Below are 23,409 nucleotides of genomic sequence, written 5' to 3' on the forward strand. Positions count from 1 at the left end.
TCAACTTGCAGGATAACAGGCCAAACTTTCAGCCTTACAGACTGTTACTATGTAAACAGACATGGGTATTAAAATGTTACTTAGATAATCATAGAGCTCACTCATGGTATCCAACATATAATAAAATAATAAGATCCACCAACAGCAGCAATCTTGCTTGTTGAGTTTCACAAGCAGCAAAAGGACATCTTATGTGCGTGGACAGTAAGAGAAGCTTGTCACTTCTCTTGACTTGTCTATTTTAGTAACTACTACATTTCCCAAGTAAAACAATTCTGGAGCTTCTTTTCATAAGGCCTCTTTCACACTGGCGTGTGCGCCCCGTTGCCGTATTGCGGACCGCATTTGCGGATCCGCAATACTCGGGTGCCGTTCCGTGGGCATTCCGCATCATGGATGCGGACCCATTCACTTGAATGGGACCGCAAATCCGGAGATGCGGAATGGTGCGGAATGGAACCACGGAACGGAACCCTACGGAAGCACTACGGAGTGCTTCCGTGGGGTTTTGTCTCGTACTTCCGCAAAAAGATAGAACATGTCCTATCTTTTGCGGAACGGCCGGATCGCGAACCCATTCAAGTGAATGGGTCCTCAATCCGCTGCGGCTGCCCCATGGACTGTGCTCGTGTATTGCAGCCCGCATTTTGCTGGCCGCAATACGGCAACCGGCCGCACACACCACTGTGAAAGAGGCCTAACTCTGTGTTGTGCCATTCATTGCCAGCAGTCTGCAATAAAAGTCCATCTGAGTTGTGGGTGTGTCCTTGTGCTGCCAGTGTCAGACTGTGCAGGGACACACACCCTACTGGTGTCACCCAGCTGGACCTTTATTGATGAAAGGTCCTCTTGAAATTAAACTAATCTAAATATTTCACATTTGTTAGAGGTGTACCAATTTACCTAAATTTAAATGTGGATCCAGCCAAAGTACAATTTCTTGCACCATATTTTATAATGGCAATCACGTTTTTTGTGATAGAAATGGCCTCAGCAGAAATGGACGTTAATCTTTTGCAGTTCTTCATGAATAGCATAATTTGACATTTTTGCATGAAGGTAGAGCCATGGATTTTGCCCACATTCATGGGAGAGGATCCAAAACGTAAGTGAATGTAGAAGATACAGTAAATGCCATGCAGAAAAGGCCCTAAATTTGCGACTTCTGTTCAAACATTCATTAAAATCCTAAATTTTGGGCTACCTGCAGCCTGCGCCAGTTTACTTCATATGCTTTTATACTATTAAACACGATAGTAAATCCATTGACAGTAACCCTAAGTGATGCAACGAGGCAGAATGTTACCATTTAGCAGCACAATAGGGCAAGGGATTTCCAGATCTTTAACAGAAAATAGAGCTTCAACTCCTAAATATATAAATATCTATTATACAATTAATCATGGAATTGGGAATTCATTCTTCTTTATAAAAAAAATGGAAATATCTAAATAAAAGTGCTATAACTGGATAATGAAGACTATATTTATGCCCATAATGACACATTTTGTAAATGGCATTCAGGGAGATATCAGAATTTTCAGTAAGAAGCAGTTTTGTGAATACACACTGCAAAAACCACTCAGCCATTTGCCGGTGACCCTCCCCCTGTCCAGTGGTTGTCATTTCCTGCCGTAAAAAATACGGATGACATCCATGTGACGTCCATGTTGCATCAATTTTTTTTTGCGGCCAAGAATAGGAAATGTTCTATCTTTTTTGCGGAGATGCAGAACAGACATACGGATGAGGACACCACATAAAAAATACGGATCGGATGCAGAGCAAAAATACGGTTGTGTGAATGAGGCCTAAAGATGTTTTTGTCTTAGGTGTCTAATGTGCATGATTGCAGAAGAAGGACTTTTATTCCCCCTTGACCCCTTCCCATCCCTTAGCATTTGATTGACGGCCTTAGGTATACTTTCGGGTGTGATTCCATCCACACATCTGGCCTATTTGCCATATGATCACACTTCTGGTGCCTGCTCATTGCTCTCCGCTGCAGTGTTCCTGTTTTCTAAGAGGGATTTAGATGCACGGCAATGTTCTGTGGCGCACTCGCACATGTAAGTCTGAGCCTGCGCATTGACCCGCTGAAGACAAGTACACTGCAGCGCGGAACAATGCGCAGGCGCCAGGAACATGATCATACGGCACATGTGCGAGATGTAAGGATGGAATTGCACCCTTAAAGTATGCCAAAGGCCGTCAATCAAATGCTAAGGGACGGGAAGGGGGCTTCAATACCCTCATTTACATACAGCCTGTGGGGGAATAAAAGTCTGTTTGCTGCGATCATGCACATCAGACAAAAACAGCTTTAGAAACACTATGACAACATCTTTAAGGTACGGCTCATTTTGTAGCTGACGGGTTCCCTTTAATGCAATGCTGTATATAGTGAGTAATTAGTGGCGTCGCTAGAGGGGGGCGAGGGGGGGCAATTGCCCCCCCTATGTTGTTCCTTGCCCCCCCCGGGTGCCCCCCCGCTGATTCCCCTGAGTGAATACTAATGAGCGCTTCCATTATGGAAGCGCTCATTAGTACCGAAGAACCAGGAAGTGGTGAACGCTCTGTACTCACCACTTCCTGGTCCTCGGCTGTCGGCTGTGCAGGGCTGCGCACAGCGTGAGGTCGCTCTGTGACCTCACGCTGTGCGCGCCAGTTTAGAGCACAGTCGACTGAGGAGGGAGAAAATGGCAGGCGGCGTCCGTCCAGGAGCAGGAGAGGTAAGTGTTTTTTTATTTTATTTTATAAAAAATGTGGCTGCTGGGGGCATTATGGGGGCTAATAGGAGGCATATGGGGCTAATAGGAGGCATATGGGGGCATTTAGACGCACATGGGGCTAATTGGAGGCATATTTGGGGGCTAATTGGAAGCATATTTGGGGGCTAATTGGAGGCATATGGGGGCATTTGGAGGCATATTTGGGGGCTAATTGGAGGCATATTTGGGGGCTAATTGGAGGCATATGGGGGCATTTGGAGGCATATTTGGGGGCTAATTGGAGGCATATTTGGGGGCTAATAGGAGGCATATTTGGGGGCTAAAAGGAGGCATATGGGGGCTAATAGGAGGCATATGGGGGCTAATTGGAGGCATATGGGGGCTAATTGGAGGCATATGGGGTCTATGGGGCTAATTGGAGGCATATGGGGGCTAATTGGAGGCATATAGGGGCTAATTGGAGGCATATAGGGGCTAATTGGGGGCTAATAGGAGGCATATGGGGGCTAATTGGGGGCTAATTGGAGGCATATGGGGGCTAATTGGAGGCATATGGGGTCTATGGGGCTAATTGGAGGCATATGGGGGTTAATTGGAGGCATATGGGGGCTAATATGAGGCATATGGGGGCTAATTGGGGGCTAATTTGAGGCATATGGGGGCTAATTGGAGCCATATGGGGGCTAATTGGAGGCATATGGGGTCTATGGGGCTAATTGGAGGCATATGGGGTTAATTGGAGGCATATGGGGGCTAATTGGGGGCTAATAGGAGGCATATGGGGGCTAATAGGAGGCATATGGGGGCTAATAGGAGGCATATGGGGGCTAATAGGAGGCATATGGGGGCTAATAAGAGGCATAATGGGGGCTAATTAGAGGCATAATGTGGGCTAATGAGGCATAATGTGGGCTAATGAGGCATAATGGGGCTAATATGAAGAATAATGGGGGCTAATGAGGCATAAGGGCTGATATGGGGGCTAATGAGAGGCATAATGAGGGCTAATGAGAGGCATAATGTGTCATCCACAGATGCCCCCATAACAGTGTGTCTTCCACAGATCCACCATAACAGTGCGCCTGTGCACTGACGAGAGACAGAAAGAAGGGGAAAGAATCCGCGGAAGCAAGCAGAGGACGGCACAGCAGACGACTGAATAGCTTCTTTTGTAAGTAAATTGTTTTATTATAAATGTATCCCTGCATACCGCAACTCTCTAGTATTTTGTAATCTTATTTCTATATACTTATTTTGTTTTTGCCCCCCCATTTTTGACTGTGGTATCTTTGTGCCCCCCCCTATATATTGTTCCTAGAGTCGCCACTGTGAGTAATATATTCAGAGAGAAAGGAAATTCTAACTCATTGTGGTTTTCCTGCACCTTATCAGCACTCAGGGTATATGCTCACACCGCAGATTTGCTGCAGAAGGGTCTGTGACTAAATGGAAGCCTGCATTCTGCTGATGGACTTTTATGGCTACAGCCAATACTTTGGTTTTCTCCTCACAGCCCTGCTCCCTTGTTGGATCACCCATCATAATATTCTTACTTGCAGTTATTTTATATACAAGCAGAAATACTAAACTTGTAGAAAAGACAGTTTCATTTTCCAGGATGTCCTGTACAGGTCAAATTCATGCCCCCCATCCAAACGTTTCCTTCCTTTCCTGTAACTTGGATCTTCTATTTTTTGTCCCAGCAGCTTTTTTTGGTGTCAGGTTTGCTCCTACTATAGGTATACGTCGTAGTAGAGGACTTACAGATTCCAATGGACATGTGCTACCAAGGTTGTAGTATGGACTAAATGATGTGTTAAATATTGCATCTATTTTTTCGTGCCATTTTCTTATTTTTGGTGTACCTTATAGGTCTTTGACTTTTTTTAAATGCAGAATGCTGTAGGTAAGACATAAAGGTCTGTGTAAAATGTGTAACCAAAAAAGAGCCACAAAAAAAATGTTTGTTAAAAAGCATACATTTTGTGGTATTGTTTTAGAAGTCAATGAAAAAAACTGTCTAAAAAAAGAATGTATGAAAGAAGCTGGTGTCATGATTTTATTATAGCAAAGTGATGAATGACAGATCTGTAAAGACATGTCATTGACGTAAGATGGTTCCACCAGGTTTCCATTTTTTGCTTAGTACAATGGCACAGAAGACCAGGCTGGTCTGTATCAGGGACGATGGATACCTCATGGAATGGAACCATGATGCGATATACAGTATATATGTATATATATATATATATATATATATATATAACATAGTAGGCACACCAAAATGTTACATTTTTTTCTTTTGAATTCGTTAGACCTGGGAGTAGTGCACCCCTATTCCATATCAGCAATAAACGGTGAGTCACCAATTTTCTTTTTCCTCTATATATGGACAGAAGATACAGTTGAATTCTTAGGTCACTGTTTTTGAGTTATGATAATATTTGAACTTTTTTACCTCATTGTCTAAAACCAGGAGCTGAGTTTGCAGAATCTGGATGTAGCGATCTTTCCACAGTCCCAGCAGCCCACTGCTTTTCTTCAGCCAGCCAGCCTTGTGGATCACTTTAGATTCCTGGGGAGAAACGCTGCTTCCCTTGACACCCTTAAAGAAGAGCATACGCACATATATGTTAGATTTACATGAAAGAAAAAGGAGATCTCACAGATACATACCATATGCTATAACGTGGCTGCTGTCCTAGATCATTTTATTTTTAGTAATCAGGAATTAATCAGGAAATTAACCAGGAGGCACCTGGACTTGGAAATTTGGAAGAATGGCAAATCCAAGTGTGGCCTGGTTTTTACCGGTAAATCACAAGCATTATCCGCGTCCGGCTGTCGCACCCTACATGTTGAAAATAACAGGTAGAATCCTTTGAAAATGGTCTTCACTGAACACATAGCTGAGGACATCACCTCCTTTTAATGAGCACAATCTCCTGGGACCCCTTACAGCCAGCTAATATCACCGGTGAAACCACTCAGTGCTGTATTATTTCCCCTGCAACAATGGGAAAAAGCATTGCATGGTAACCAGCAATATCAATGGACATCTGCACAGTTTGGGTAACGGTTTTTCAGCGTGGATTTCCATGTGGAGGAACCGCAGTGTAATACAGTACCAGTAAAGTGAATGGGATTAGACAAATCTCATATACACTTTCCTTTTTTTTTTTATGTGAGAAATGACCTGCCGTGCAGATTTCGAAATTCCGAGCATCTCAGTTCTTTTTGAGAATTTTTTGTTCAGATTTCACAATTTTCAGTGCAAGGGTAAGATCTGCGGAAAATCTGCATCAAAAATGCAACAAAATCCGCAAGTAACACATACAGTTCTTGGTGCAGATTTCATGCGGAAGCTCACAAAAAAGCTTAATAATCCTCCAAAGACTCTCTAGTGACACTCTATGTTTTTGAAGTGTTCTATGTCCCTTTCTAAAAATATCCCCAAATCATGCAGTTTTCACATTGGCCACTAGGCCTAAAATATGTCAAGACTCAGGGCAGACACCCTGGCCATAGACACAGTAGACAGGAGGGGACTTCGCTGACTTCTATGAGAGAGTTTTCTAGGCATGCCCTGTGACCTGTGCAGAAATCAGGAGGGTGTATATACAGTTGCAAGAAAAATTGGGAACCCTTTGGAATGATATGGATTTCTGCACAAATTAATCATAAAATGTGATCTGATCATCATCTAAGTCACAGCAATAGACAATCACAGTCTGCTTAAACTAATAACACACAAATAATTAAATGTTACCATATTTTTATTGAACACACCATGTAAACATTCACAGTGCAGGTGGAAAAAGTATGTGAACCCCTAGACTAATGACATCTCCAAGAGCTAATTGGAGTGAGGTGTCAGCCAACTGGAGTCCAATCAATGAGATGAGATTAGAGGTGTTGGTTACAGCTGCTCTGCCCTATAAAAAACACACACCAGTTCTGGGTTTGCTTTTCACAAGAAGCATTGCCTGATGTGAATGATGCCTTGCTGTTCATCAGTCCACGGTAAGACAAATTGTCTATAAATGGAGAAAGTTCAGCACTGCTGCTACTCTCCCTAGGAGTGGCCGTCCTGTAAAGATGACTGCAAGAGCATAGCGCAGACTGCTCAATGAGGTGAAGAAAAATCCTAGAGTCTCTGGCATATGCTAACATCCCTGTTAGCGAATCTACGATACATAAAACAATAAACAAGAATGGATTTCATGGGAGGATACCACAGAGGAAGTCACTGCTGTCCCAAAAAAAAATTGCTGCACGTTTACAGTTTGCACAAGAGCACCTGGATGTTCCACAGCAGTACTGGCAAAATATTCTGTGGACAGATGAAACCAAAGTTGAGTTGTTTGGAAGAAACACACAACACTATGTGTGGCGAAAAAGAGGCACAGCACACCAACATCAAAACCTCATCTCAGCTGTGAAGTATGGTGGTGGGGGCATCATGGTTTGGGGCTGCTTTGCTGCATCAGGGCCTGGATGGATTGCTATCATCGAAGGAAAAATGAATTCCCAAATTTATCAAGACCATTTGCAGAAGAACTTAAGGCTATCTGTCTACCAGCTGAAGCTCAACAGAAGATGGGTGTTGCAACAGGACAACGACCCAAAGCATAGAAGTAAATCAACAACAGAATGGCTTAAACAGAAGAAAATACGCCTTCTGGAGTGGCCCAGTCAGAGTCCTTACCTCAACCCGATTGAGATGCTGTGGCATGACCTCAAGAACGCGATTCACATCAGACATCCCAAGAATATTGCTAAACTGAAACTGTTCTGTAAAGAGGAATGGTCAAGAATTACTCCTGAGTTTGGATGAGCGAACCCGAACTGTATAGTTCGGGTTCGTACCGAATTTTGGGGTGTCCGTGACACGGACCCGGACCCATACATTTTAGTAAAAGTCCGGGTTCGGGTTCGGTGTTCATCGTTTTCTTGGCGCTTTTTGAAAGGCTGCAAAGCAGCCAATCAACAAGCGTCATACTACTTTCCCCAAGAGGCCGTCACAGCCATGCCTACTATTGGCATGGCTGTGATTGGCCAGTGCAGCATGTGACCCAGCCTCTATTTAAGCTGGAGTCACGTAGCGCCGCACGATCAGTGTAGGGAGAGGTTGCAGCTGCGACTGTTAGGGCGAGATTAGGCAGTGATTAACTCCTCCAAAACACTTAAGTCAGTGATCGATCTACAGCTGTGGATCATTGAACTGCTGCTATTCAATTGCTCACTGTTTTTAGGCTGCCCAGAGCGTTTTTCAGTCACTTTTTTCTGGGGTGATCGGCGGCCATTTTGTGTCTTGTGGTGCGCCAGCACAAGCTGCCACCAAGTCCATTTAACCATCAATAGTGTGGTTATTTTTTGGCTATATCCTACATCAGGGGCAAGCTGCCACCAAGTCCATTTAACCATCAATAGTGTGGTTATTTTTTTGCTATATCCTACATCAGGGCCAAGCTGTCACCAAGTCCATTTAACCATCAATAGTGTGGTTATTTTTTGGCTATATCCTACATCAGGGGCTTGGCTGTGCTTGCTATTTTATTGAGGGGTAAAATACAATTGCCAAAATAGCAGTGCCCTAAATCTGGTGTTTCAGCTGTGGCCAGCCAATTGTAATACTGTCTGCTGTCTGGCAAAGGATATATTTTTGTTCTGTGTTGAAATACAATTCCCAACTTAGCAATTTCCTAAATTAGTGGTTTCTGCTGTATCAGGCCTACTTTAAATCTATCCCTAAAAGGGTATATTAGATTCAAGGTGCTGATAGGGTCATTCTCAATATTTTCACACACACGCTACTCTGCATTTACAAGTCTAATTCTGTCTGTAGAGGTATACCTGTCACCCAGCGCCTAAATAATAGGCCTCAAATTTATATTCAGCTAAATCTGTGGTTATTGCTGAGGCTGGTCAAGTTATTTTGTGTCCGTCAAAGCACAGTTTTTGTTCTGGGTTGACATACAATTCCCAACTTAGAAATTTCCTAAATTAGTGGTTTCTGCTGTATCAGGCCTACTTTAAATCTATCCCTAAAAGGGTATATTAGATTCAAGGTGCTGATAGGGTCATTCTCAATAACTTCACACACACGCTACTGTGCATTTCCAAGTCTAATTCTGTCTGTAAACATATACCTGTCACCCAGCGCCTAAATAATAGGCCTCAAATTTATATTCAGCTAAATCTGTCATTACTGCTGTGCCTGTATTAGGGTAATACGGTACCTAAATAGATAGCCAGATAGTGTTAGGTGTCTGTAAAAAAAGGCCTGAATTTGAATTCAATATATTGGGCCAAATAATATTTTTCTTATTGTGGTGAACGGTAACAATGAGGAAAACATCTAGTAAGGGACATGGACGCGGACATGGTCGTGGTGGTGTTAGTGGACCCTCTGGTGCTGGGAGAGGACGTGGCCGTTCTGCCACAGCCACACGTCCTAGTGTACCAACTACCTCAGGTCCCAGTAGCCGCCAGAATTTACAGCGATATTTGGTGGGGCCCAATGCCGTTCTAAGGATGGTAAGGCCTGAGCAGGTACAGGCATTAGTCAATTGGGTGGCCGACAGTGGATCCAGCACGTTCACATTATCTCCCACCCAGTCTTCTGCAGAAAGCGCACAGATGGCGCCTGAAAATCAAGCCCATCAGTCTGTCACATCACCCCCATGCATACCAGGGAAACTGTCTGAGACTCAAATTATGCAGCAGTCTCTTATGCTGTTTGAAGACTCTGCTGGCAGGGTTTCCCAAGGGCATCCACCCAGCCCTTCCCCAGCGGTGGAAGACATAGAATGCACTGACGCACAACCACTTATGTTTCCTGATGATGAGGACATGGGAATACCACCTGAGCATGTCTCTGATGATGAAACACAGGTGCCAACTGCTGCGTCTTTCTGCAGTGTGCAGACTGAACAGGAGGTCAGGGATCAATACTGGGTGGAAGACGATGCAGGGGACGATGAGGTCCTAGACCCCACATGGAATGAAGGTCGTGCCAATGAATTTCACAGTTCGGAGGAAGAGGCAGTGGTGAGACCGAGCCAACAGCGTAGCAAAAGAGGGAGCAGTGGGCAAAAGCAGAACACCCGCCGCCAAGAGACTCCGCCTGCTACTGACCGCCGCCATCTGGGACCGAGCACCCCAAAGGCAGCTTCAAGGAGTTCCCTGGTATGGCACTTCTTCAAACAATGTGCTGACGACAAGACCCGAGTGGTTTGCACGCTGTGCCATCAGAGCCTGAAGCGAGGCATTAACGTTCTGAACCTGAGCACAACCTGCATGACCAGGCACCTGCATGCAAAGCATGAACTGCAGTGGAGTAAACACCTTAAAAACAAGGAAGTCACTCAGGCTCCCCCTGCTACCTCTTCTGCTGCTGCCGCCTCGGCCTCTTCTGCTGCTGCCGCCTCGGCCTCTTCCTCCGCCTCTGGAGGAACGTTGGCACCTGCCGCCCAGCAAACAGGGGATGTACCACCAACACCACCACCTCCGTCACCAAGCATCTCAACCATGTCACACGGCATCAGCTCTCCATCTCACAAACATTTGAGAGAAAGCGTAAATTCCCACCTAGCCACCCTCGATCCCTGGCCCTGAATGCCGACATTTCTAAACTACTGGCCTATGAAATGCTGACATTTAGGCTGGTGGACACAGACAGCTTCAAACAACTCATGTCGCTTGCTGTTCCACAGTATGTTGTTCCCAGCCGGCACTACTTTTCCAAGAGAGCCGTGCCTTCCCTGCACAACCAAGTATCCGATAAAATCAAGTGTGCACTGTGCAACGCCATCTGTGGCAAGGTCCTAACCACAGATACGTGGACCAGTTAGCACGGCCAGGGACACTATATATCCCTAACTGCACACTGGGTAAATGTAGTGGAGGCTGGGCCCCAGGCGGAGAGCTGTTTGGCGCACGTCCTTCCGCCGCCAAGGATCGCAGGGCAACATTCTTTGCCTCCTGTTGCCTCCTCCTCCTACTCAGCTTCCTCCTCCTCTTCTTCCACCTGCTCATCCAGTCAGCCACACACCTTCACCACCAACTTCAGCACAGCCCGGGGTAAACGTCAGCAGGCCATTCTGAAACTCATATGTTTGGGGGACAGGCCCCACACCGCACAGGAGTTGTGGCGTGGTATAGAACAACAGACCGACGAGTGGTTGCTGCCGGTGAGCCTCAAGCCCAGCCTGGTGGTGTGCGATAATGGGCGAAATCTCGTTGCAGCTCTGGGACTATCCGGTTTGACGCACATCCCTTGCCTGGCGCATGTGCTGAATTTGGTGGTGCAGAAGTTAATTCACAACTACCCCGACATGTCAGAGCTGCTGCATAAAGTGCGGGCCGTCTGTTCGCGCTTCCTGTGTTCACATCCTGCCGCTGCTCGCCTGTCTGCGCTACAGCGTAACTTCGGCCTTCCCGCTCACCGCCTCATATGCAACGTGCACACCAGGTGGAACTCCACCTTGCCCATGCTGGACAGACTGTGCGAGCAGTAGCAGGCCATAGTGGAGTTTCAGCTGCAGCACGCACGGGTCAGTCGCACTGCGGAACAGCACCACTTCATCACCAATGACTGGGCCTCCATGCGAGACCTGTGTTCCCTGTTGCGCTGTTTCGAGTACTCCACCAACATGGCCAGCGTTACAATACCACTTCTATGTCTCCTTGAGAAAACACTTAGGGCGATGATGGAAGAGGAGGTGGCCCAGGAGGAGGAGGAGGAGGAAGAGGGGTCATTTTTAGCACTTTCAGGCCAGTCTCTTCGAAGTGACTCAGAGGGAGGCTTTTTGCAACAGCAGAGGCCAGGTACAAATGTGGCCAGCCAGGGCCCACTACTGGAGGACGAGGATGAGGTGGAGGAGGATGAGGATGAAGCATGGTCACAGCGGAGTGGCACCCAACGCAGCTCGGGCCCATCACTGGTGCGTGGCTGGGGTGAAACGCAGGACGATGACGATACGCCTCCCACAGAGGACAGCTTGTCCTTACCTCTGGGAAACCTGGCACACATGAGCGACTAAATGCTGCAGTGCCTGCGCAACAACAGCAGAGTTGCCCACATTTTAACGTGTGCGGACTACTGGGTTGCCACCCTGCTGGATCCATGGTACAAAGACAATGTGCCCACCCTACTTCCTGCACTGGAGCATGATAGGAAGATGCGCGAGTACAAGCGCACGTTGGTAGACGCGCTACTGAGAGCATTCCCAAATGTCACAGGGGCACAAGTGGAAGCCCAAGGGGAAGGCAGAGGAGGAGCAAGAGGTCGCCAACGCAGCTGTGTCACGGCCAGCTCCTCTGAGGGCAGGGTTAGCATGGCAGATATGTGGAACAGTTTTGTCAACACGCCACAGCTAAGTGCACCACCACCTGATACGGAACGTGTTAGCAGGAGGCAACATTTCACTAACATGGTGGAACAGTACATGTGCACACCCCTCCACGTACTGACTGATGGTTCGGCCCCATTCAACTTCTGGGTCTCTAAATTGTCCACGTGGCCAGAGCTAGCCTTTTATGCCTTGGAGGTGCTGGCCTGCCCGGCGGCCAGCGTTTTGTCTGAACGTGTATTCAGCACGGCAGGGGGCGTCATTACAGACAAACGCAGCCGCCTGTATACAGCCAATGTGGACAAGCTGACGTTCATAAAAATGAACCAGGCATGGATCCCACAGGACCTGTCCATCCCTTGTGCAGATTAGACATTAACTACCTCCCCTTAACCATATATTATTGTACTCCAGGGCACTTCCTCATTCAATCCTATTTTTATTTTCATTTTACCATTTAATGAACCTCTCCTCTGTCTGGGTGCCGGGGCCTAAAAATATCTGACAGTGGCCTGTTCCAGTGTTGGGTGACGTGAAGCATGATTCTCTGCTATGACATGAAGACTGATTCTCTGCTGAGTCGCTGACATGAAGCCTGAATCTCTGTTATGGGACCTCTCTCCTCTGTCTGGGTGCCGGGGCCTAAATTATATGACAATGGACTGTTCCAATGTTGGGTGACGTGAAGACTGATTCTCTGCTATGACATGAAGACTGATTCTCTGCTGACATGAAGCCAAGTTCTCTGTTATGGGACCTCTCTCCTCTGCCTGGGTGCTGGGGCCTAAATATCTGACAATGGACTGTTACAGTGGTGGGTGACATGACGCATGATTCTCTGCTATGACATGAAGACTGATTCTCTGCTGACATGAAGCCTGAATCTCTGTTATGGGACCTCTCTCCTCTGCCTGGGTGCCGGGGCCTAAATATCTGACAATGGACTGTTCCAGTGTTGGGTGACGTGAAGCATGATTCTCTGCTATGACATGAAGACTGATTCTCTGCTGACATGAAGCCTGAATCTCTTTTATGGGACCTCTCTCCTCTGCCTGGGTGCCAGGGCCTAAATATCTGACAATGGACTGTTCCAGTGTTGGGTGACGTGAAGCCAGATTCTCTGCTATGACATGAAGACTGATTCTCTGCTGACATGAAGCCTGAATCTCTTTTATGGGACCTCTCTCCTCTGCCTGGGTGCCAGGGCCTAAATATCTGACAATGGACTGTTCCAGTGTTGGGTGACGTGAAGCCTGATTCTCTGCTATGACATGAAGACTAATTCTCTGCTGACATGAAGCCACATTCTCTGTTATGGGACCTCTCTCCTCTGCCTGGGTGCCGGGGCCTAAATATCTGACAATGGACTGTTACAGTGGTGGGTGACGTGAAGCATGATTCTCTGCTATGAGATGAAGACTGATTCTCTTCTGACATGAAGCCTGAATCTCTGTTATGGGACCTCTCTCCTCTGCCTGGGTGCCGGGGCCTAAATATCTTACAATGGACTGTTCCAGTGGTGGGTGACGTGAAGCTTGATTCTCTGCTATGACATGAAGACTGATTCTCTGCTGACATGAAGCCAGATTCTCTGCTATGGGACCTCTCTCCAATTGATATTGGTTAATTTTTATTTATTTTATTTTTATTTTTATTCATTTCCCTATCCACATTTGTTTGCAGGGGATTTAACTACATTTTGCTGCCTTTTGCAGCCCTCTAGCCCTTTCCTGGGCTGTTTTACAGCCTTTTTAGTGCCGAAAAGTTCGGGTCCCCATTGACTTCAATGGGGTTCGGGACGAAGTTCAGGTCGGGTTCGGATCCCGAACCCGAACATTTCCGGAAGTTCGGCCGAACTTCTCGAACCCGAACATCCAGGTGTTCGCTCAACTCTACTCCTGACCGTTGTGCACATCTGATCTGCAACTACAGGAAACGTTTGGTTGAAGTTATTGCTGCCAAAGGAGGTTCAACCAGTTATTAAATCCAAGGGTTCACATACTTTTTCCACCTGCACTGTGAATGTTTACATGGTGTGTTCAATAAAAACATGGTAATATTTAATTCTTTGTGTGTTATTAGTTTAAGCAGACTGTGATTGTCTATTGTTGTGACTTAGATGAAGATCAGATCAGATTTTATGACCAATTTGTGCCGAAACCATATCATTCCAAAGGGTTCACATATTTTTTCTTGCAACTGTACTATAAGCTGTGACTTAATCTATTGTAAATGGTTGATCCTGTGTTACTGTATTTATACAGAGTTGATAGTGTAATACCCCAGAGGGGGCACTACATTTCCTACACCTAGCTACTGTCTCTAATGGCTAGCAGATAATTTTATTTGTATTTTTAATTCCAGGTCTGCTGATACTGTGCCTTAATAATATTGTTATGCAACTGTTATTACAGATAATGTGCCTAGTTGTCCAGCAGGTGTATCTGGCAGAGAGTACCTTTAGATAAAATGGAACTTACCATTCCATTTTCACCACTTTTTGGGCAGAAATCTTCCAGGTGTAGCAGCTCGCAGAGCACCCCAATTCCTTGCAGTTTTTTAGACTGAGTATTACGAGGGGGTCAACGGCCAAAGTCATCCCACTCAAAGTTTAAAAAAAAATGCTAGAAAGTCCAGTAACCAGACTGAAGCCAGAGAGCAGCTCAGCAGAGAAAGAGAAAGAAAAGTATTCAAATTCACCTGCCTGTTTCCCCTTAGCCTGCTGGAGCCAAGAGAAAGATCAAGCATTGTTTGGATGACACAAGGTTATTGCAAGTTTATTTAAGTAAAACTATTGAACTTCACCAAGTCTGGACTGTACTTATTTCACCAACTGCAGCTCTCTTTGTTGCTGTGGAGCCTAACCCTGTCCCTGGGGAGCAACAGTATCCAAGTAGGAGCACCATGACAGAAACTATTAGGGCCACAACGCACAATTCGGCATTATTAATACAGTAGTCTGGGACCTCCTTATACTTAATAATATAAAACTTGTTCAGTAGTCCAGGTACAGTAAAGCTTCGGATAGCTCTGGCTGGGTATAGCCAATTGTGTCTCAGTGGAAGTTTTTAAGTGGAAAGACAGCTTATATCACAATTTACCTAGGTACTCTGACCCTGTAGATACTAGTTTTATGAGTGGGTGGCACCTCAAGTGGCTATCGTCGGAGCACCTGCTGTAAAAAGAGTGACCCCCAGCCTGCTGGAACCTTGGACCTGTGCTAAATTACCCTGTTGCTTACTAGACCCTCAAATATCCAACGCGTTTCGCCTGGGCCTTCGGCTAATCAGGGAGCAGCATCACGGGTAGTTGCAGTACAGAATGGTAGCCATACCACTCGGCATTCCTACACACTGGGACCCCGATCGGCCTTTTGGGGGCGGCACTTTGCAATAGCTGTCATTGAAATCCTTCCTGTGGTGATAATGCGATGACTGCTGAAATGTTATCTGCACAGAAAAGGAAACTTCAACATATTATTTGATCTAGTGGCCAATGCGAAAAATCACCAAAGTATAGGCGTATGTTTAACATAAAAATGTACTTTAAACAATGGGTCATTTTTCTTTTGACACATTCCCTTTCAGCTTTTTGCTGAAGTTTTCATTAGGAAAAAGAAACCATAACCTATGATGCTATCTTCATATATATTTCTCCATGGGGGGCTTGTGTTCTCAGCTGCAGCGCTTCCTGCTGCTGTAGAATGGATTTAACCCCTCAAGCAAGCACACAGTTGTGTATGTGAAGGTTACACACATCAGGGATATTGCTGAAATTGTAGGTTACAAGTTGCAGAGTTTAATACTGTTTGTTTGAGAAGATGATGGGGGAAATTACCAGGTAAGAGATACAAAGGGAAAATGACATAGAGGAAGTCAGGCAAACAATGAGATAGAGCCAGAAATAGCAGTGAGGAATGGCTGCATAGATAAGCCACTGGGAGAAATGTTATCTACACATGGAAAGTGCCATCAGTCTTTTCTGTGGCTAAACTCCAGACCTGTATGAAAATCTGATTTGATGCTACAGTGCATTAAAATGCATCTGTCAGCATGATTCCTGTTTGGCGCTTATATGGTGCATTTTGGCCTCTAAATAAAATGGAGAAAAAAATGTTTCTCCTGGGAACAAGGGACTGTATATTAAGACTGACACTAGTCCTAAACTCAGGCGTCGACTGGCCTAAAGTGGAACAGGTGAATTCCTCAGTGGACCCCTCAGTAAGGGTGGAGCTCCTAGTCCCCCATCGCCTATATAATGGCACATGGCACAATAGGGTGATGGCGCTACATGCGAATAGGCAGCTTACAGAATCTCAACCAGACTATGTGTCAATATCAAACACTAGGTGGATTATTTAAGAAACTACCCAGTTTTATTTTTTACTATAGATGCATTGGGTGGCGGAAAAAAATTTCTAGGCACAGAGGCACGCCAACCAGCGTGCCTTCTTGATACCACTGCAGGGACCTCCATAATCATTCATCTTCATCACCTTGTTGCTGCCGTGTGAGCATTTGCATGTAGCTGTACAGTTGGCCCCCAGAATTAATTTTACCAGGTGGGCCCTAGGCACCCCAGTCCGACACTGCTTAAAATGGGCCAAATCTATTAAATGTGGAGTATTTGGGCTCTCTGAAAGACAGCACAAGCAACCTTCTCCCTGGCTGTGACTCTCTCCACTGTGATTGGATCGTGACACAGTCAGGGAGAAGGAGACGCCCATTGAGAAACCCTGGTGTCTCCTCGTCCCTGTATTGATGCTCAGGATTAACACACTGAGTGGGAAAACTGCAGGGGGGCACGGCGGGGTGTAGGAGCGATATTTGAAAAAAAACAGGCAGGGTGGCAGCATTAGCGGGGGGTATCCTGCAAGTAAAGGTATTTATCTAAACTAAAAAAAAAAAAAAAAACATGAAAGGTCCTCTTTAAGTTGACCTGGTCATTTTGTTAAATCTTGCACTGAACGGCTCCAGCTCTGGAATTGTTCAATACACAGCCCAAGCCAATGTATCCTGATATTCACGAGGTCCCATCTCCTCCTGCTGATGATTTACATATTTTACTGCAATCAGCAGCCGGAGGGAGATGGGGGCCGGAACCTCGTGAATATCAGGACTCACTGGTATACCCTTCGTATTGAAGAGCTCCAGCACTAGAGCCGTTCAATACAAAGATTTTAGCAAAATGGCTAATTAAAGAAAGTGACCCAGCATTTTGCTACGGTTATCTGTCACTGCTTTATGCCGCCATTTTTGTTAGGGTAGCAAAAAACTGCCGACAGTCCCTTTAAGGCCTAGTTCACACGAACGTATGGCTTTTATTGTTTTTTGCGGTCTGTTTTTCACGGATCCGTTGTTCCGTTTTTGAGTTCCGTTGTGTTTCCGTTTCCTTTCCATTTTTACGTTCCGTTTTTCCGTATGCCATGTACAGTATACAGTAATTACATAGAAAAGATTGGGCTAGCCATCACATTTTCAATAGCTGGTTCAGAAAAAACGGAACGGAAACGGAAGACATACGGATGCATTTCCGTATGTGTTCCTTTTTTTTGCAGACCCATTGAAATGAATGGAGGCACGGAATGTGATTTGCGGGCAATAATAGGACATGTTCTATCTTTCAACGGAACGGAAAAACGGAAATACGGAAACGGAATGCATACAGAGTACATTCCGTTTTTTTTGCGGAACCATTGAAATGAATGGTTCTGTATACGGACCGTATACGGAACAAAAAAAAAAGGCCTGTACACTCACGAAAAAAACGTTTGTGTGAACTAGGCCTAAAGGGTACTAAACCTAAATCATACTTTATTCTGGGTGGAGCCATTTTAGGCCCGGGAGAGGCAATGTGTATCACTAATTTTTCTCATGTATTTCCACTTCTGAGAGCCCGCAGATACATTTCGAAACGTACATGAGAATTATATTAGCAGTTATATTTATAGACTGCACACGGTGGCTCAGTGGTTAGAACTGGTGCCTTGCAGCGCTGGGGTCATATTATAGACTGCACACGGTGGCTCAGTGGTTAGCACTGGTGCCTTGCAGCGCTGGGGTCATATTATAGACTGCACACGGTGGCTCAGTGGTTAGCACTAGTGCCTTGCTGGGGTCCTAGGTTTGAATCCAACCAAGGACGACATCTGCATGGAGTTTGGATGTTCTCCCCGTGTTTGTGTGGGTTTCCTCCCACACTCCAAAGACTCACTGATAGGGAATGTAGATTGTGGGGCTGGAAAGCTCTGCGGAATATGTCAGCGCTATATAAGTGCATAAAATAAATAAAAAATTAGCTCACTTGGTTATAGCCATATGCTTTTTCTAATAATGACTCTTCATTCAGGATTATAACAAAGGTCAATGGAGTCTCCACACCGGGACCCCAAATACAAATAGCAGCTCAAGGAAACTGGGACTAGGAACCGCTCATTCTCAATATTAGGTGGGTCCCAGCAATGTGATATTTGCAAGATGAACTGTTGAAAAAATAAAGATGTTTTAGGTTTCAGTGTCACTCATTTCTCAGAAGGCTTCTTTATTTATCCTCCCACTTCCCCCCAGATTGTTTTTCACTTCTGTAACCCAATGGGTCTTGTATTGGAACACTGCAAAGAGCATTTATAGAATTCCTATGCTACTATTTGTTAAGAGGAACTGTAGCAATTTTTTTAGTTACCATTTTGCAACATTTCTGCTTTTGTCTTCTGTGGAAAATGTCAAGGTAAACTAAGTCTAGAAATGCAGGAAAAGAAATAAAAAAGATCTTGGCTTGGTACAATCCATAGTTCGTGTCCGTGAAAAATACCACCCTAAAAATATACTATAAGGTTATAAAGTTTGTATAAACAGTGTTGACTTTGAAAAAGGAAACAACAGCAATTTTACAGGAAGTTTCATAATTTGCATAAATGTAGAATGATGAATTTCAAGACTTTGCAGCAACAGATTTGACATGAGTCTTATACATGGAGGCAGCCCTAAAAGGCACTACATTTAGATAAAAATACAGGGGCGTACCTACCATGCAGGCAGACCATGTGATTGCTATGGGGAGCATCTTCTGTTCCCAACATGACAGCTGCCAGTATAGGGAGCTCAATGCAAACAGATTTTACTGCTTCTATTGAAGTCAATGGTAACTATATTAATTCCTATGCACTGAGCTCCCCCTAGTGGTGGCTTCAGGCAGACAGTTTTGTAATATACTGCATGGAAAGCCACAGACATAGAGCTATATGGGGAAATTTGTTAATGTATTAACGCCAATACAAAATTGGAGAAGAAAAATTTCTAGTATTTACGCCAGTTGTCTGGTGTAAATTCTTTGAGAAATATGGTGTTCAGAAAAAGTGGCATTTTTATAAAACAACTGTTCCACTTATTCAGACATAGAAGTCAGATAAAATGTGTCAGGCCATCGGCAACCCTTTTTTATGAATTTTATTTAATAAAAATTTCTTAGCTTAATAAAAAAATCATAAATTAGTCAGAGATCTAATTATTGCGCTTTGCATTCCACTTTGCCTGGGAGTGTTTGAAACACACATGCTGAAAAAATGGGGGAAGACTCATACTATGTTTTGTCATGGAGTCCTATGAGACCAGTGTATGCTTCTGGTTACAAAGTGATATTGGAGCTGACAGACTGCCTTTAAGGGCTCATCCACACAACCGTATGTATTTTGAGGTCCGCCAAGAATACAGATGATGTCCGTGTGCATTCCGTATTTTGCGGAACGGAACAGCTGGCCCCTAATAGAACAGTCCTATCCTTGTCCATAATGAGGACAATAATAGACATACGGAAATACAGATATACGGAAACGGAATGCACATGGAGTAACTTCCGTTTTTTTTTGCAGACCCATTGAAATGAATGGTTCCGCATACAGTCTGCAAAAAAACGGAACGGACACGGAAAGAAAATAAGTTTGTGTGCATGAGCCTTAGGGGTCATGAACACGACCGTATGTATTTTGAGGTCTACAAAAAATGGAGCCGCAAAAAATACGGATGACGTCCGTGTGCATTCAGTATTTTGCAGAATGGAACAGCTGGCCCCTAATAGGACAGTCCTATCCTTGTCCGTAATGCAGAAAATAATAGGACTTATTCTATTTTGTTGCGGAACAGAAATACGGACATACGGAAACAGAATGGTTCCGTATGCAGTCTGCAAAGAAAACGGGACAGACACGGAAAGAAAATACATTTTTTTGTGCCCTTAAGGCTGACATTTCATAGGCCACACTGAAAATGAAGATCGTTGGTGTTAAATGCACCAAATTTGTTAAAAGATACTCATTATTTGCAACACCATAAAGGTGGCCCATACAGCTGCTAGAAGAGAAGAAGCTTAGCTCAGGCTAAAAAGTGTGGAGGAAATGACCAAAGAGCAATGCTGCCCTTACCTCCTCCTACCAGTGGTGGGAAAATGATAGGAAAACATCATCCTATTCCTAGATGTTAGTTTGTCGTGCATGACACCGCATCGAAAGGCCCAGATTTTAGGTTTCAGGGTCCACTTTTCTCTATTTTTTTGTGTGCCTCTGCAAAATTCCTTTGTAGTAAAAAAGGCCAAAGCACGCAACACAGCAGTGCCAACCTCAATACCTCCAAATGCAAGTACCAGCCACAATGCCTCCAAATACCAGTGCCAACCAGTAGGAACTGCAGAATCTCATTTTCCAATAGGAGTCAATGGGAAAAAAGGTTTCTGAGATAGACTTGGCACTTTCAGAGCACCTAACGCAGTTGACTGCACTTAAAACTTGTCCAGCCACTTGCAGCTGCTGGCCGCATTGGCTATACAGCAGATCAGCCGCTTGTGGTAGAGGCAAGTGGTTCTCAAACCTTTAACACAGGAATAAAGTTAATCAGAATGCTGAAGAACCAGAAAAATCCACAACAGAGCAAGCAGCAGTCCACAAACAATCACAGTCAAGATACACACCCTAAAAGCTGGATAATACATGGGGTAACCACATGTGTATCCTAACTGCAGCATGACCGCATCGTGTAGTCATACCCATTGTAAACATAGTGGATGTATGTGCTTTCTCTGTGGTTCTATTAACCCCTTCAGGACCAAGTCATTTTTCACCTTCCTGACAGCTTAATTTAGCAAATCTGACATTAATCACTTTATGTGGTAATAACTTTGCAATGCTTTTAGCTATCCAGGCAATTCTGATTCTGAGAATGTTTTTTTTTTTGTTTTGTTTTTTTGGTGGCACATCATACGTCATGTTAAAGGTAAATTTGAGTTAATATGGTTTACCTTTATTTATAAAAAATATCCAAAATTGACGAAAATGTTGAAAAAAATGCAATTTTCTAAATTAGAATTTCTATGCATTAAAGGGGTACTCCCATCTTAATGATCACTGTTAAATCTGTTAATGATTTAACAGTGATCCTTTTTCTAAATATATTTAATTAACAAATCCCCACCCCTTAGAAGAAAATAAACATATACTTACCTGACTGTTGTCTTCCGTCTCCCCTGGTTACGGCCACCACTCTTCTCAGGAATCGCGGCGGCCGCGCGTGTGCGGACGACTTCTTCTCTTCTCCTAGCCGGCCGCGCGCTGTACTGGCCGCGCACACCGAGGCCGCGCATGCGCTATGGTGATTTCTTCCTAGCCAGTATAGTATACTTGCCAGGAAGAAGTCACCAGGGTGCATGCGCGGCCTCGGCGTGCGCTTCAGTACAGCGCGAGGCCCGGCCAGGAGAAGACTTCAATCAAGATGGAGCCCGCCCCCTGCCGAGTGCTGAAACCAGGAAGTGGACAGCGCGCCGGGAGCAGGTAAGTATGAAATAGCGTGTTGAGAATACCCCTTTAAGGCTTCATTCACATCACCATTTAGCCTTTCCGTTCTCCTGCTCCTAAATTGAGAAGGCACATAACTGAGCCAAACGGAGCACCTAGGACCCCAAAGACTATAATGGGGTCTCTTGTTTCTGCTCAGAAGATGATTTTGAAGCGGAGACGAGTCCTGCATGCACAACTTTTGTCTCCGCTCCAAAATCATCTTCTGAGCGGAAACATGACAGACCCCATTATAGTCTATGGGGTTCTTAGGCTCCGTTCGGCTCAGTTATGTGCCGAATCCGTCCTGTCATTTCTCCTGCTCCTAAACGGAGCAGGAGAACGGAAAGGCGGAACAGATGTGAACTTAGCCTAAGGCCTCATGCACACGACCATTTCGTTTTTTGCGGTCCGCAAAACACGGAAGCCACCCGTGTGCCTTCTGCAATTTGCGGAACGGAACAGGCGGCCCATTGTAAACATGCCTATTCTTAGGACATGTTAGAAAAGGACATGTTATATTTTTTTTGCGGGGCCACCGAATGGAGCAACAGATGCGGACAGCACACAGAGTGTAGAAGACTCAGTAGTAGCATCCAGCATGCACACACTCCAGGAAGTAGTATAGCTTTGGAAGCTCTCTGTGGACCATGACTAAGAACATTTCAGGAAAGAACAACTAGAGCAGCTGAACTTTATTTGGGGTTAATCAGAGGCACTTTAAATGATGGCAGGTGTATGCTGACTCCTATTTAACAGGATTTTGAATGTGATTGCTTAGTTCTGAACACAGCTACATCCCCCCACATTATTTTAGTTTTTATTTTCTTCCCTCCACCTAAAATATTTCAGTTTATTTTTCAATTGAGTGGTACAGTTTATAGGTCACATTAAAAGGTGGAAAAAGTTCTGAAATTATTTATCTATGTCTCAATTATTTACAGCAAAGAAATCTGACATTTTAACAGGGTTGTGTAGACTGTTTATATCCACTGTATATATATATATATATATATATATATATATATGCAACGCCTGCCGATGTCTAAACACCCCCCTTGATTGACAACACTAGACTAAGTCAAAGTCGGTACTCAAGCACTGTCAATCAAGGGAAGGGGGTGTTTAGACGTCGGTAGGCGTTGCATAGCAGTGCTCACATTAAACAAGCCGGCCTCCTGGTGCTTGCAATTGCCTGCCCACAAATGAATAAAAATACAATTTTATCAACAACCGTGGCACCGACAGTAAGGAGTAAGTGATTATTTTAAACTGCAGGATCACCCCTACCAGGCTATGTTCCTGGTTTAATAGAGGTGATCTAATGACATTCCATTCACACGTCCTCAATTTCGTTCCGCATTTTGCGGAACGGAATTGTGGACCCATTCATTTCTATGGGGCAGCACGATGTCCCGGGTCACTTCCGGGTCCGCAATTCTGTTCCTGAAAAATATAGAACATGTCCTATTCTTGTCCGGACAAAATAGGCATATTCTATTAG

The 23,409-nt window shown here is 44.8% G+C and overlaps 1 protein-coding gene across 1 annotated transcript in view; it reads right to left on the minus strand.

Moving 5' to 3' along the window:
* Positions 1-23,409, minus strand: part of PLEKHO2 (pleckstrin homology domain containing O2) — a 56,894-nt gene that overhangs the window by 17,286 nt on the left and 16,199 nt on the right. The window contains exon 2 of the mRNA XM_044283178.1: positions 5,191-5,337. Within this exon, the coding sequence (XP_044139113.1) occupies positions 5,191-5,337 (147 nt within the window). The remainder of the gene's footprint in view (positions 1-5,190; positions 5,338-23,409) is intronic.

This window comes from Bufo gargarizans, chromosome 2, assembly GCF_014858855.1.
Source record: "Bufo gargarizans isolate SCDJY-AF-19 chromosome 2, ASM1485885v1, whole genome shotgun sequence".
Taxonomy (NCBI): Eukaryota; Metazoa; Chordata; class Amphibia; order Anura; family Bufonidae; genus Bufo; species Bufo gargarizans.